This window comes from Pogona vitticeps, chromosome 3 (assembly GCF_051106095.1).
Source record: "Pogona vitticeps strain Pit_001003342236 chromosome 3, PviZW2.1, whole genome shotgun sequence".
NCBI lineage: Eukaryota > Metazoa > Chordata > Lepidosauria > Squamata > Agamidae > Pogona > Pogona vitticeps.
Genome location: NC_135785.1, coordinates 202582483 through 202597137, shown reverse-complemented (window position 1 = coordinate 202597137; position 14655 = coordinate 202582483). Strand labels below are relative to the sequence as shown.

At 42.8% G+C, this 14655-nt stretch overlaps 1 protein-coding gene across 2 annotated transcripts in view; it reads left to right on the top strand.

The window, feature by feature from the left end:
* The first annotated feature begins 6597 nt into the window (after positions 1-6597).
* The window catches only part of MORC3 (MORC family CW-type zinc finger 3), a 42931-nt gene continuing 34873 nt past the window's right edge, over positions 6598-14655 (top strand). The window contains exons 1-2 of one of the 2 annotated variants that reach the window (XM_078390549.1): positions 6598-6811; positions 12036-12108. In XM_078390549.1, the coding sequence (XP_078246675.1) occupies positions 6770-6811; positions 12036-12108 (115 nt within the window). In that variant the 5' untranslated portion in view covers positions 6598-6769. The remainder of the gene's footprint in view (positions 6812-12035; positions 12109-14655) is intronic. The other variant, XM_078390548.1, reaches the window with a different exon arrangement.

Sequence of the window (14655 nt, the reverse complement as noted above, 5' to 3'; positions counted from 1 at the left end):
TCACTGTGATGCAGACTATGCATCAGCTGCATCAGAGACATGTCCAGGTATGTCTTGAGGAAACTAAATTTGCTCAAAATCTTTTCAAGATGCACTTAATTGTTTTGATGTGTGTTGTAAATACTGTGAATACCTAGAGGACTCAACAACAGCATAATTAAGATAGTTGCCAGCGGTAGAGTGTGTCACACATCCCAACCCTGAAACTAAGAGACTAAGAGTATACACCCTCTTTAGTCAGTGTATCTGGATAGAGCACTACTTCCTGGTATCAGCAGAATGAATGGACAATAAATTATGAAAGTCAAGGGAGAATAATTCAGATACACAGAACATAATCTATTTCCTGTATATATTATGACTAATAGCATCCAGTCCAGGAACACAGAACTCATTCTCAGATTTTTTTTTCTTATTGGGTATAAGAGTGTAGCCCCCCCAATTACCTGCTCCCATGTGATTTGCATTAACTAAGTCAGACACGCATTCTAGACTTTAAGAAGGCCAATTTCAGTAAACTTAGGGGATTACTGGCTGTAATTCCATGGACAAAGATACTGAAAGAGAAGGGAGGTCAGGATGGATGGGAATTTCTTGAAAGGGAGATTCTAAAGGCACAATCTAAAACTGTTCCAATAAGAAGGAAAAATGTGAAATGTCTAAAGAAACCAGAATGGTTGACTAAAGAACTTTCAACTGAACTAAGTGTTAAAAAAAACACCAAGTGTTTAAAAAATGGGGGAAACACCAAAGAGGAATACAAGCAAATAGCCGGTATATGTAGGGGGAAGTTAAGAAAAGCAAAAGTGCAGAATGAACTCAGGCTTGTCAGACAGATTAAAAACAATAAAAAGGGCTTTTTTTAGTTATGCCCGCAGCAAAAGGAAAAACAAAGAAATGATAGGGGCGCTGCGTGGAGAAGATGGCCAACTACTAACAGAGGACAGGGAAAAGACTGAACATCTCAACACCTTATTTGCCTCAGTTTTCTCCAAAAAGGAAGTTAATGTTCAACGTGAGGGGTGAAGACCAGGTGATATAGTGGGAGAAAAGCAGCATACAATAGGTAGAGAAGTGGTACAGGAATATCTGGCTACTCTAAATGAATTCAAGTCTCCAGGGCCAGACAAATTACATCCAAGGATATTACTGGCAGCAGTAATTTCAGAACCATTGGCAATAATATTTGAGAAATATTGGAGAACAGGAGAAGTCCCCACAGACTAGAGGAGGGAAAACGTTGTCCCTATCTTCAAAAAGGAAAAAAAAGACCCAAATAATTATCACCCAGTCAGCTTGACATCAATTCCCAGAAAAATTCTAGAGCAGATCATTAAACAGTTTGTTATTACTTAGAAAGCAATGCTGTTAATTATTAGGTTAGGCATCTTTCAGTCTCGAAAGACTATGGTAACGTGCTCTGTATGGAGGACTTGGAACAGCGTCTAGTGTGGCTGAGGAGGCCAATTCGAGAGTGACAATCTCTTCCACACTGAAGACAAATCCAATCTGTCCCCTGTCCAGCTCCCTGGTTTTGCTGCTTTTGTGACTTCCTCTTTGCCTCGGCCTGCTGGACAAGGGTCTCTTCAAATTGGGAGAGGCCGTGATGCAACGCCTGCCTCCAGGCTGAATGCTCAGATGTCAGGGTTTCCCATCTGTTGAGGTCTATTCCTAAGGCCTTCAGATTCCGCTTGCAGATATCCTTGTATCACAGCTGTGGTCTTCCTCTGGGGCGATTTCCCTGCACTAATTCTCCATACAGGAGATCCTTTGGAATCCGACCATCAACCATTCTCACAACGTGCCCAAGCCAACGTAGACGTCTATGTTGTTAATTGTATTCTTCTGAAAAACAAGTCATGCCAGACTAATCTGATCTCTTTTTTTGATAGAGTTACAGGCTTGATAAATGAAGGGAACACTGTGAATTTAGCATATCTTGATTTCAGTAAAGCTTTTGACAAAATTCCCCATTATATTCTTGCAAGGTAGCTAATAAAATGTGGGCTAAACAGAGCTACTGTTCAGTGGATTTGTAATTGGTTGACTGACTGAACTCAAAGAGTGCTCACCAATGGCTTCCCTTCATCCTGCAGAGAGGTAACTAGTGGAGTGCCTCAGGGTTCGGTTCTGGGCCCTGTGCTATTTAACATCTTTATCAATGACTTGGATGAAGGAACAGAGAGTATGCTGATTAAATCTGCAAAGGATACCAAATTTGGAGGGGTTGCTAATTCCCCAGAGGACAGGATGGCCATCTGTCACGAGTGCTTTGATGGTGTTCCTGCATAGCAGGGGGTTAGACTCAATGGCCTCTGTGGTCTCTTCCAACTCTGTAATTCTATGATTTTCTGAAGAAATACAACTGCAGTGAGGCTTCAAATATGCATTTTTTCTACATAATTCTGTGTGCTTCTCTCTGCAGCTTTATCTTCCAAAACTCTTAGGACTCTTAAAAGAAAGCAGGTGGGGTCCTGCTACTTGATAGAAAAGTGAGGAGAATAAGAAGTGATCTGACTGAGTATCAGGTTAGAGGGAGAGAAAGGCCAGAGGAAAAATGTGGAGGGTTGAGGATTGGAGAGGAGAATTTAAATGTTTTCTGAGTTTTGCGGAGCTAGGTACTTTTGCTATTCTTATAAAGGGTGAAGTTAAAGTTAGTCTTGTATGGGAGGAGATGAGAACAATTAGTGTTACCTTTGTCTAAGCAAGGAATTATGGGGTTACTAAGCAACGTGTTACATACAGCCTGCTGCAGCAGAAATGAGAAAAGTGTGGTTAATTCTTCTGGGTCATTTGGCTGGTGAAAGGTTTAGGGAGATGGGTTTGCAATGGTCTCAGTACTCCTTGACTGAATCTTTCCATAAGACAGTGTTGGGGGACTGCTGTTTCAATGCCCTGCTGTTAGTTTACAGGGTCCCTCAGGCCTTTCCTCCATGCTTTTTAACATTGACTGGAAGCCACTAGGAGAGGTCATCCAGAGTTTGAAGATTGGGTCTTAACACGATGCTGATAATAAGCAGCTCTTTCTACTTTTCTCCACTGATGCCAAAGAAGCTGTGGAAATCCTGAATCACTGTTTAGGTATAGAAGAGCATTGGATGTGAGGAAACAAATTGAGGAGAAATGGAGAGAAGACAGAATTCTATTGGCCAATAAAAAGGCCAGTTTGTGTTTGTAAGTACAGTCTGAATGGAGCTGCATTCTGTGTGAAATACCATATCTGGCGTTTGAGTGTCTTCCTGGAGTGCCAGGTGCCTGCTGTAACCAGAAGTACCTTTGTTCCATTTTGGCTCGTACACCACCTGTGCTCCTTCATAGGAAAGGTGATTCTAGCCAGTGATCTATACAGTGGACCCTCAACTTGCGGATGGCTCCACTCGCATACTTTTCGAGTTACGGACTTCTCTGGCCACAATATTTCACTTCGACTTGCGGTCGGAGAATCGACCTACAGACTGGAAAGGGGAGGCAGGGAAAGCGCCAGAGGCACAATCGGCAGCGAGGGGGACCTCTGGAGGCCCTCCAGGACTTCTCTGCTGCCATGAGAGGCATATTGGAGGTCCCCCCCCCCGCAGCCAATTGTGCCTCCAAAGCATGATTGGCGGGGAGGACCTCTGAGATGCCTCCCATGGTGGCGGAGAAGCCCTGGAAGGCTTCCGGAGGTCGCCCACCGCCACTGCTGGGAGCCACGCTGCACTGGGCGATCCCTGCCATGCTTGGACACCTGGAATTCCCCTGCCGCCGCTGCTGGGAGCCGCTCCACACCAGGCAATCCCGGCCATGCTCAGACTCCTGGACTTCCCCCGCTGCCACTGCTGTCTGAGCGCGGTGCGGCTCAGCTCCCAGCAGCGGTGGCGGGGGAAGTCCAGGAGTCTGAGCATGGCCGGGATCGCCCGGTGTGGCTCAGCTTCCAGCAGTGGCAGCAGCGGAAGTCCAGGAGCCCGAGCTTAGCCAGGAGTCCAGGAGTCTGAGCAAGATGCTGCTTTTTGCATTTATTTTCTTTATTTTCTTTTTTTGGGTGGGGGTATTTTTTCTTCGGCAGTTACAGATTAATGGGTTTTCAATGCATTCCTATGAGAAATGGACCCTCAACCTAGGGACTTTTCAACCTGCGGTGACTGTTCCAATACGGATTAATTCTGTAAGTCCACTGTACCTTAAATTACCTTATGATTAGAGCACCATGTCCCTATCCCTATAGCAAAGAGCAAAATGATAACCAAGCCAGGCATCAAAGGATGACAGAGACCACTGTGATGCACTGGATGTGAGGCTGCCCTTGAAAAAACATTAGGTTGCTACAGTACATAAATTGGGGGGGGGCATACATTTGGTACTGTTAATGTTATGTCCTTGCCGATGTAGCAGTAGATGTATGCCTTTTACCAGGAGTTATCTTTAAATTATACATATACATAGAGACTAGCATCCCTACACTGTTAGCTACAGTGCCAATGCAGAAAAGTGGTAAGCATGTACAGTGTGGCATGCAGCCAACATTTCCTCTAATTTTGTTGCCTCTAATTTTCAGTCCCGCTGGGCAGGGCTCTGCCCCTCGTGCATGCTCATGTGCGATTCCCCTCCCTGCGCAGGGTTCTGTCACAACTGGAACTAAAGCGGCTGAAAAATTATCACTGTCAGAGTGCCAAAGAGGAGGTTGCGCAGAGGTGGGTAGAGTTGAGCGTGTACACACAGGCACATTTCTTAGAGGGAACCTTGCATGCAGCAATGTATCCAGTGCTTAAGATGCTAATGTTCAAGATACTGTAAGATGCCTAAGTTACTAATGGACATGGGCAAAATAGTCAAGGTTACTTAGGGAAGACTTCAATGAATGGAAGCTGGCAGAAACCAGCCTTATGCGCCCAAATGATCAAGATTTCTACTTGGATTTTCTGGAATGAAAGAGAAGTTGGGAGAATAGAAATGGGGGTATTTGTATACAAATATGAGTACACATGCACAGCTGGAGTTATTGAGGACTGGCCCCTGGGACTGGACCAGCCACTCCTGCATCTGCAGCCGGCCCCACTCTTCCTTCCAATTGCTCTGGAGTGCCCAGTTGACTATCTACTCATCAGTCTTGCAGGGAGACTCATCTTCCCTCCTTCTGCCAGAGCGACTGGGTGCTCCAGAGCGACTGGAAGGAAGATTGGGGTCAGTGGCAGCAGCGAATGCGTGAGTAGACAGTCCAGCCCCAGGGGGCTGGATCCTTGTTAACTCCAGCTATGTGGAGGTATTAATATACAAATACCCTAACTGTATTGGAGAAGTAAAAGATGTACTGTACCAGGATACACCAGTCCTAACAGGTGTTATGCTTTGATGTCCAACTCTGCCATCCTTTGATGCCTGGCTTGGTTATCATTTTGCTCTTTCCTATAGGGACATGGTGGCGCTGTTATAGGGATAGGGACAGCTGTAGATGCTTTGTTATAGGGACATGGTGGCGCTGTGGGTTAAACCACAAAGCCTCTGGGCTGCAAGGTCAAAAGATCAGCAGTTTAAATCCACACGGCGGAGTGAGCTCCCATTGCTTGTCCCAGCTCCCGCCAACCTAGTAGTTTGAAAGCATGTAAAAATTCGAGTAGATAGATAACACCACAATGGGAAGGTAATGGTGTTCCGTGTCTAGTCGTGCTGGCCACGTGACTACAGAAACTGTCTTCGGACAAATGCTGGCTCTACGGCTTGGAAACGGGATGGGCACCGCCCCCTAGAGTCAGACACAACTGGACATTTGTCAAGGGAACCTTTACCTTAAGATGCTTTGTTATCATTTTGTCAATTAATGAACTAATGTATAAGCATTCAAGAAGTTGACTAGCAGCGTTCATGAACAAATGCACTGCCCCAAACAATGTCTAAGGACTAGGGATTTTGGCCACTATTGACCAGACCCTGAAGAGACACTGCACATCAGGGTCCCCTGCAGCTGTTCTTCAAGGGCTTTCAGCGTGTAGGAGTTTGAGGATTCCCTCTACCATATTTATTTATTTATTTATTTAACTATGGATGCTTCTTGCTTTTGTTGTACTGTTGAGTTCTTTCTTCCATGGATGTGTTCATTGTCACCAAATTACAAAAGAATGCACAAGACACTTGTACAAAATGTGTTGGCCACCTTAAACCTGGCTATTTAGGCAGGCCTTCCCTCCAGGCACCACTTAAATCTGTATTTTTTTTAATCCTTCCACTTTGAATGATTATCTATTGTTATAATGTTACATTTTAATGTTTTTACTCTAGTTGTTGTGAGCCGCCCAAAGTAGACATTGTCTAGTGGGCGGCATATAAGTTTAATAAACAAACACATCAATACATTTCCGACCTAGTAGGCGAGGAAATTGTTCAGAGTTTAGGAAGTCTTCTGAATCTCCAACATGTACTTATTCAAAGTCCTCCTTAAGCAGCATAATTTGCACGAAAATTTGGGAGGGGGAGAAGGCATAATTTTGTTGCTGTTACTGTTATATCCATGCCAGAGAGAGAGAGAGAAGCCTCCCTCCATTGCTGCGGCCCGGGAGGTAAGGAGGGGAACGCAGACGCTCCGGAAAGCGGGGGATCAAGCGGGCATCTCCGCCGAACGAAAGTCGCGGAACCTACGCGCGCACCACACAGCCTTCTCTGCTCACAACAAACAGAAGGAAAGCGAAGGGAAAACATAAATTTCGCTCTCATTCAGGTTCCGCCCCGGAAGTTGTCTCGCACTCGAAACGAGGGCCCTGGGAAAGAGGAAGCCAGCTGCAGCTTTTGTACTGGTGTTAAGATGGCGGCGGCGCAAACCCAGAGCGGGATTTTACTCAGTGCGGTGAGTCCGGGAGTGAGGTTAGGTCGGTGCACGCTCGGTAGCAAGAAAAGCCAGGGCCTGCGGGCGGGGGTGTTGTGTGTATGCGTGCCTCTCCTCTCGCAGTCCTCGTCTGTGGAGTGGAGATAATTTGCTTTGCTCGGTTAAACTCCCGGGTCCCGTTCCTCAGGGCTGGAAATCCGTGCTCGCTGTGAAGTTCAAAGGCCCTGTTTCCCCTGCTTCCCTTCCTTGGAGGTGCGGGTGCCTTCCTTCCTTCCTTCTCTTTTCATTCGATGGATTTGCAGGAAATCCTTGGCTTCTCATCCAGAGCCGTGTTTCGCTCCGACGCCTGCTCTGCCCTGAGAGTCTGTCTGTCTCTTTAAGGATTGTGTAAAAAAAAAAAAAAGAGTAATTACACCATGGCTGGGGTTATCCTTTGACTGGAGGGTGATGCATGGAAAAGATGCACCTCGTGGAAAGCCCTCCTCAGGTCTTGAAAGAAGGGCGGGGTAGGTGGGGAAAATAACGAGGTTTCGCGGGATCTGCCTTGGAAGGGAACTGTTGCTGCTTCAAAATGGTTTATGTTTCCCTTTCGGTCGGATCTGTGCACTTGCTTTCGAGTGCTCTGATGTAATATGAGTCTTTGTTGTGAGCGAGGTGTGAATGCAAATCTGGCAGATAGCGGGTATTCGAAAACAAGTTCAATTTCTAGCTTTCGTTTTCCATTTGGAGGAGGAGTCACCGGATGCGTATTTCTAATAGCAGAGGTTTTGCTTACTAAATGCCGACAGTACACGCAGTGGCAGTAATGTGAACATGTGCCGCTGTCGTTTTATTTTCATTTATTTAGTTCTGGTGATGGGGCTGTCAGGAACAACGAATGATTCTCCAAAGGCTCCCGCAAAAAGCCTTGCCCCGCCCTACTGCCTGGGAGGCTTGTTTTATGTGGAAAACCAGGGAATACTGTAGAAAGATTTTCAAAATGTGTGCTGTGCAGCTTTTTCGCATGCTGTGTCGAGGTGGTAAAAAGGGCTGTGTAAAACGATAAAACTGTAGACGAAAACGAATGAGCAAGCTAGCCGTAAAAGCAACGGGGGTAGTAAAAAGTGTAGGAACACCACAATAGCAGGATTTAAATCAGGTTGGTTTTTATAGCTTGGGGAAATAAAAAATAGTAATCTGAGGTGGATCTAACATCAAAGTAGACAGCATCTAGCCAAGGATAATATTGCAGAGAGGGTGCATCCCAACTGAAAACCTTTCCATATCTCAGCAAACACAGGCAGCCAGAGAAGAAGAGATGACCTTAGTATGTATTTGCCTGCTCTTAATATTTCAGTGGTCCAATAAAGATAGTACCCTAGGGTGTTTTTGGGCTTAATATATGGGCTGATTTGTGGATGGAGGCTCTCCTTACTGTTCTGGATGTAAGGAATAGGTACCATCAATTGAAATTGAGCTTGGAAGCAGATTCACAGTCAGTGATGCTGTTTAAGGAACAGGAAGATGGGTTCTTGTCGGCAGGCTGCACAAAGTCTAAAATCTCTGCTAGACACTCTCAACTGCTCAACTGGTAACAGGGGTTCCGATTAAAGTTACAGTATTGTGTGGTACCTATATCCTTTTGCAGCTGTTCTGCCGGCCATTCTGGAAACCATAGGGTGAAAAGACTTGAAAGAGAAAAGTGTCATTGTTTAGATTCTAGATTTTTTTATTAGATCCCTCACTCAGCTTATTAAACTTTACTGAAACATGAGTAAAAACATCATTACCCTGTTCAGATTTACTATGTGTATGTCTGTAAAGGATGATTGCTGTATATGAGATTTGAGTTACTGGGTCACCCAGTTAGGGTGCTGGATAGCTCTTCTCCAGGTCATAGGTATGTGCATCCCCCCTTCCATTTTGCATAAATAATACCATAGATCCAGGAATGGAATGGATCAAAATGTTTTCTAAAGGGTACAGTGTGGGTCAGACCCCAGTCTGTATGTCATATCATATGTACAGGAGTGTAAGAGAATGTTAAATGTAGATCTGAGCGGAGTGTTGTTCCATAGAGCCTGACATTTTTCATCAGATATGGTCACCTCCCAGGCCACTTTCCTAAACTATTTTGGCACGTAATTTATAGCTATAGTGGGGATTTGATTGGTATTTCATATACTGTATTTTTCCATGTATTGTATAAAACTATACTTTTGTCTAAAATCTTTAGACTAAAAATTGAGGGTTGTCTTACACATGGAAGTAAGCTGAAGAGAGAACAAAAACAAGTGGAGGGGAAAGCAGGGATCAAAGTGATCTTACAGGGCTCTGATCCCTGCTTTCCCCTCCACTTGCTAAGCCCCACTTAGATTTCTTAATTTTGGGCTAGAAAAATACAGTAATTTATACATGGAAAAATACAGTAATTTTGAAGCCAGGCCCCACTGGCAATTTTCTGAGGCAAGTAGCAAAGTTTCAAATGCAGTTAATTTTCTACTGACCTGTAGTTTCACTCCTTGAAGGGAAGAAAAATGAGCAATCTGAAATATTTGAAACCAGGAGGGTGAGTGATATGTAACCAAAGTATTCCATTAATGCTTGGCCTTTATGCCTAGTCAGGTTAAAAAGCATGGAGTAACGAAAATGATGGTCTGGGTAGGAACATCAAGGACATTTGTTATGCTCAGGTTTAGAAGCAAAGGGCATTCAGAAGGATGTATATACTGGATGGAGACAGCTTTCTGGCAAACCTCCTAATTTATGAGGAAGTAAAGAGCATATAAGAAGAAACAAAAATGCAAGGTTAGCTTTATGAATTTAATCAGATAGCCAAGACATTAAGGGGACTGGTTAAGTTATCATACATTCTGTTCTATATAATAGGTCTATGATTTGTGGTTCTTAGTTTGAAAGCCTGATACAGTGGTGCCTCACTTAGTGATGTTAATCTGTTCCGGAAAAAACATCGCTAAGTGATTTAATCGCTAAGCGATTTAAAAAAGTCCATAGGAACATATTAAAATGCATTTAACACGTTCCTATGGGCTAAAAACCTGCCTTAAAGCGAAATTCCTCCATAGTGGTGGCCATTTTGGGTGCCTCTACAGCGAGTCAAAACAGCGGCGACCATTTTTTGTGTGGCGGCCATTTTGGAACCGCCGATCAGTTATTTAAAAAAGTTCGCTTTGCCATATCGCAAAGCAAATTTTAGCCATAGAGGACATCGCTAAGCGATCGCTCCAGCGATGGCCAAAAGTCCATCGCAAAGTGATTTCATCACTCAATGGAGCGATCGCTAAGCGAGGCACCACTGTATTCTGCAGCTTTTGTTAGTCTTAGATTAAATGATACATTTACGAAGAGTGGCAGGAGCACGTTTGTAGTGTCTGAGTTGTGAAAAAATATTAATGATAGCAAGTGGAAGACCAGCTGTTGCAGAGAGGTATTTGATTGCAAAGGAATATTCATTTTAATCAAGGACATATAGAATGTGTACTGATCTAGTGATTCAATTACAGAAATTGTGCACAAGTCTTGATTAGCATTATGCTAATTTGAAAAGATTATGCCAGATTGAGATTACAATTGACCCAATGGCTCTTACCAGTGGCATTTATGGAAATGTCTTCAGGCATGTGGTACACCTGCCACGTTTGCAGTCCAGAGTCATTCCTGCAGAGACTGTATAACCCTGGTGAGCAACTAAGATTTCTAGAGGCCTGCTTTGAGAAGAGAGTGTGCTATGGCAAGCAAGGCTGTTTGGGATGAAACTATGTTTCTGTGCATATCACATTTATTTTGCCTTTCCTACCTCTGGTTGGAAAATGAGTTGAGAAAAAGAGGCCATCCCTCAAGATTTCCATTTGAGGACCTCTGCTATATACTGGATTGCAGTAGTCCCTTCTTTCTTTCTTTCTTTCTTTCTTTCTTTCTTTCTTTCTTTCTTTCTTTCTTTTCTTTTCTTTTCTTTTCTTTTCTTTTCTTTTCTTTTCTTTTCTTTTCTTTTCTTTTTCTTTTCTTTTTCTTTTCTTTTCTTTCTTTCTTCTTTTTTTTTTGTATTCTGGAAGCCGTGTGCTACTATCAGCTTCTTGATGCTGTACATTTTGTACAGTCCAATTATCCCTGAGCTCATGGTAGCCCATGTTAGTTAGGCGGTACAACAGATGAAGAAACTTGTTATCTTCACTTACCCTTATCATCACCATTGCTTCATTTCTCATCAAGAAGAAAATTACTGCCCACTCTCGTTCTTAAGGCAGTGCCTTGCCAGACAGAAGACTGCTACTCTCTTCTATCTCCTCCTCCTCCTCCTTTTATCATCGGTAGTTGCTTTTTCTTTTCTTTTCTTTTCTTTCTTTCTTTCTTTCTTTCTTTCTTTCTTTCTTTCTTTCTTTCTTTCTTTCTTTTTTCTTTTTTTTGGCCGCCCAGATACAAGCTGCTGCGAAATATGAACATTTCAGGCTGTGTTGTCTAAAATGGCTGGTTAAAGGCCCACATCAAATACTGGAACAATATCAACTCAAAGCTACTTCTTTTTATGTATAGGAGTGTATACAGGAAAAACAGTATTTAAAAACAGGACCTCTAACAATTCCAGCTCCTATCTTTAAGTTTTACTTATGACCATTTAAAATGTTTTAAAAATTCTTCCATGTAGAAAGCTACGAACAGTTGACCAGTACGTGTTAGCACGTGTATGCAGAGACTGGGATTGCATGTGGTTGATGCGTGCATGTATATATGCGCGCGCGCACACACACACACACACACACACTTGTATATAAAGAACTGGTCCTCAGGAGCAAACAAAATTGATTAGGCAGCTGCAAAGCACAGTTAGAACTGAGGGTGTGCTCTTAGTATATGAACTCTACTTTCTTTAACTGGTGATTTATTACATTTCTCTGTCTTTGCTATAACACAGGGGTCCCCAATGCCTGGTCTGCAACCTGGCACCGGTCCATGGCCTAGACACAGATCTCCCCCATGAGCTGTGAGCGAGCGCGTCATGCCCCCCCCAACCGGTCCGTGGGTGGGAAAATGGTGGGGACCACTGCTATAACGTATACACCACACTAATATAGTACAGTACTTTTACTTGAGAAGACATGGTATTCAGTTTGCCTTTCACAGGGGAAAGTCGTCTGGAGAGGTGACTGCAGTTCTCTGTGTACATGTGTGTATGTTTACATGCATGCACACTTTTGTTTTGTATAATCATTAACTTGTTTTTATTTTAAGATGTTTTCTTTTATTTCAGCTATGTCCAAAGTTTTTGCATACAAACTCAACCAGTCACACATGGCCTTTCAGTGCTGTGGCCGAACTTATAGGTATGTGAACTTCATATATATTAGTTACTGAGTTTAAGCTGTGTTTGTTTGATAATGTGCTTAGATAAGTCTCTTCTGATAAGATTCTAGGTAAGATGGTATGTTTTATGCCATGGGTTTCTCAGATTGCCCCACCTACAGATTTTGCTTTTTATGAATAATTCATTATGAAAGAAAACCCATGGAGAGAGAGAGAGAGAGACATTCAAGTGGTACAAATAAATCCTGGTTAATTTATTTTCAGGGGTCTCTCTTGATGAATAAAATGAGTTAAATATTAATAGTTTCATGCAAACATATTCCATGACACTAAACATTGTTTATGTTGTTATACAGCTATGGACTACCGTATTTTTCCATGTATAAGATGATACTTTTGTCTAAAATCTTTAGACTAAAAATTGAGGGTCCTCTTATACCCGAAGTAAGCTGAGGAGAGAACAAAAGGGCACATGCCTTGCCTCTGCAAACAGGCTGCCTCAAATTATGAGGCTTAGCTTCCTACAGTCAGGAGACTTAGCTTCCTATGGTCATGAGCCTTATGTAACTGATGTCAGCTGATGCTGAACAAACCAATTGGAACACACCTAGGTGGAACATGTAGGTAGTGGTCAGATTCAACAGGGACTTGTTATGTCCGAGCATTATGAGCCCAGGCTGAATAAAGTTAAAGTGAGATGCATAATATGACAGTACTGGTAGGTAAATGTTACCTAATTACTGAATAAAAATGTGTTCTGTTTTATGTTTATGTTTAAAATATTGATTTCTTAATTTTGGGTTAGAAAAATGCGGGGTCTTATACATGGGGTGTCATACACAGAAAAATACAGTTTTTTTCTTGTTACACAGCTATGGAACATTGGTAAGAATGCAGGTAAATTCCTCTCTCTTAATCAGTAAGAGACAAAATAGAGATTAAATGTATAACAATTCACTCATTCACTCAAAAAAATCTAACTACAGTGGTGCCTCGCATTACGATGGTAATTCATTCCAGCGAAATCGCTGTGGAAAGAAAACATCATAAAGCGAAATTAAAAAACCCATAGAAATGCATTAAAACCTGTTTAATGCGTTCCGATGGGCTTAAAACTCACTGTCCAGCGAAGATCCTCCATAGGGCAGCCATTTTCGCTGCCTGTCTTGTGAGGAATCCATCCCTAAACACAGTGAGGAGCCATTTTATTTACCCGGTGGCCATTTTGAAACCGCCGATCAGCTGTTGGAAAATTGTCGTTTTGCGAAGAATCAGTTCCCGAAGCAAGGAACCAATCATCGCAAAGCGAAATTCCCCCATAGGAAACATCGTTTTGCAATCACAAAAAGTTCATTGTAATGCGATTTTGTCGTTAAACGAAGCAATCATAAAGTGAGGCACCACTGTATTGTCCTACATTGCATATTCATATAAAGCAACTTTTTAAAAAAAATTAGTCTGAGGTCAGGTCAGGGGCATAGCAGAAAAGGTCATTATTACAACACTTCAGCTTGTTCTGTGCAACAACAGATTATTGTCAAACATAATGATAATTGTGTTCTTGTCAAGTCAATTCTAAGTTATAGTGACACTTGCCAGAGTTTCCTAGGTATAAAGTACTGTATTCTGTTTTACTATTCCCTTATTCTGCTGGTGTTCTTGAACTGTGTTGGTTGCCTAAAGCTGGCTGTTCTGCCTTGAGGAACAGTGAGAAATTTATACTCCTAATCCAGATACAGTGGTGCCTTGCTAGACTGTTACCTCGCAAAACGGTTAATTCGCAAGACGATGGGATTTGTGATCGCTATAGAGCTTCGCAAAACGGTTTTCCCTATGGGCGATTTTCGCTAGACGATGTTTCGGTCTGTGCTTCGCAAGATGGGGTTTTTGGGGGACTGTTTTTCGCAAGACAACGATTTTGACAGCTGGGTCCGTGCTTCGCAAAATGGTTTTTTTAGGGATGGTTTTTTGCAAGACGACGATCCCCCCCATTGGAATGCATTAAATAGATTTCAGTGCGTTCCAGTAGGGAACCGCATTTCACAAGACGATGTTTTCGCAAGACAGCGATTTTCGCGGAACAAATTAACATTGTCTTGCGAGGCACCACTGTACTCCCAATTCACTGAGCTCTCCAGCCACCACCAACAGATACAGATCCATATAAAATATTTAATACTTTCCCATGTTCTTAACGGATATTCCAGACCAGGGGTCTCAAACTCAATTTACCTGGGGGCTGCTGGAGGCAGAGTCTGGGTGAGGCTGGGCCACATCAGGTTTTCCACAAGAAAAGCTTTGTTTAAAAAATTCCAATCTTCTCAAATCTTTTTATTTTTATTTTTGAACACAAATAAGATAAAAAATAATAAACAAATTAAGAATTAATAAGAAAATAAATAAATCATTGATGGCACTCCATCAGTTGTTATTCCAACAAATCTCTTCCATGGCAAACTGGCATTCTCAATGGCATCACACAGTTGGCGAAATATCTCCTGAGCGGTGGTCTGGCCATGCATTGGAATTACTGTGAGCAACTCCTCCATCACTTCAAAATTGTCATC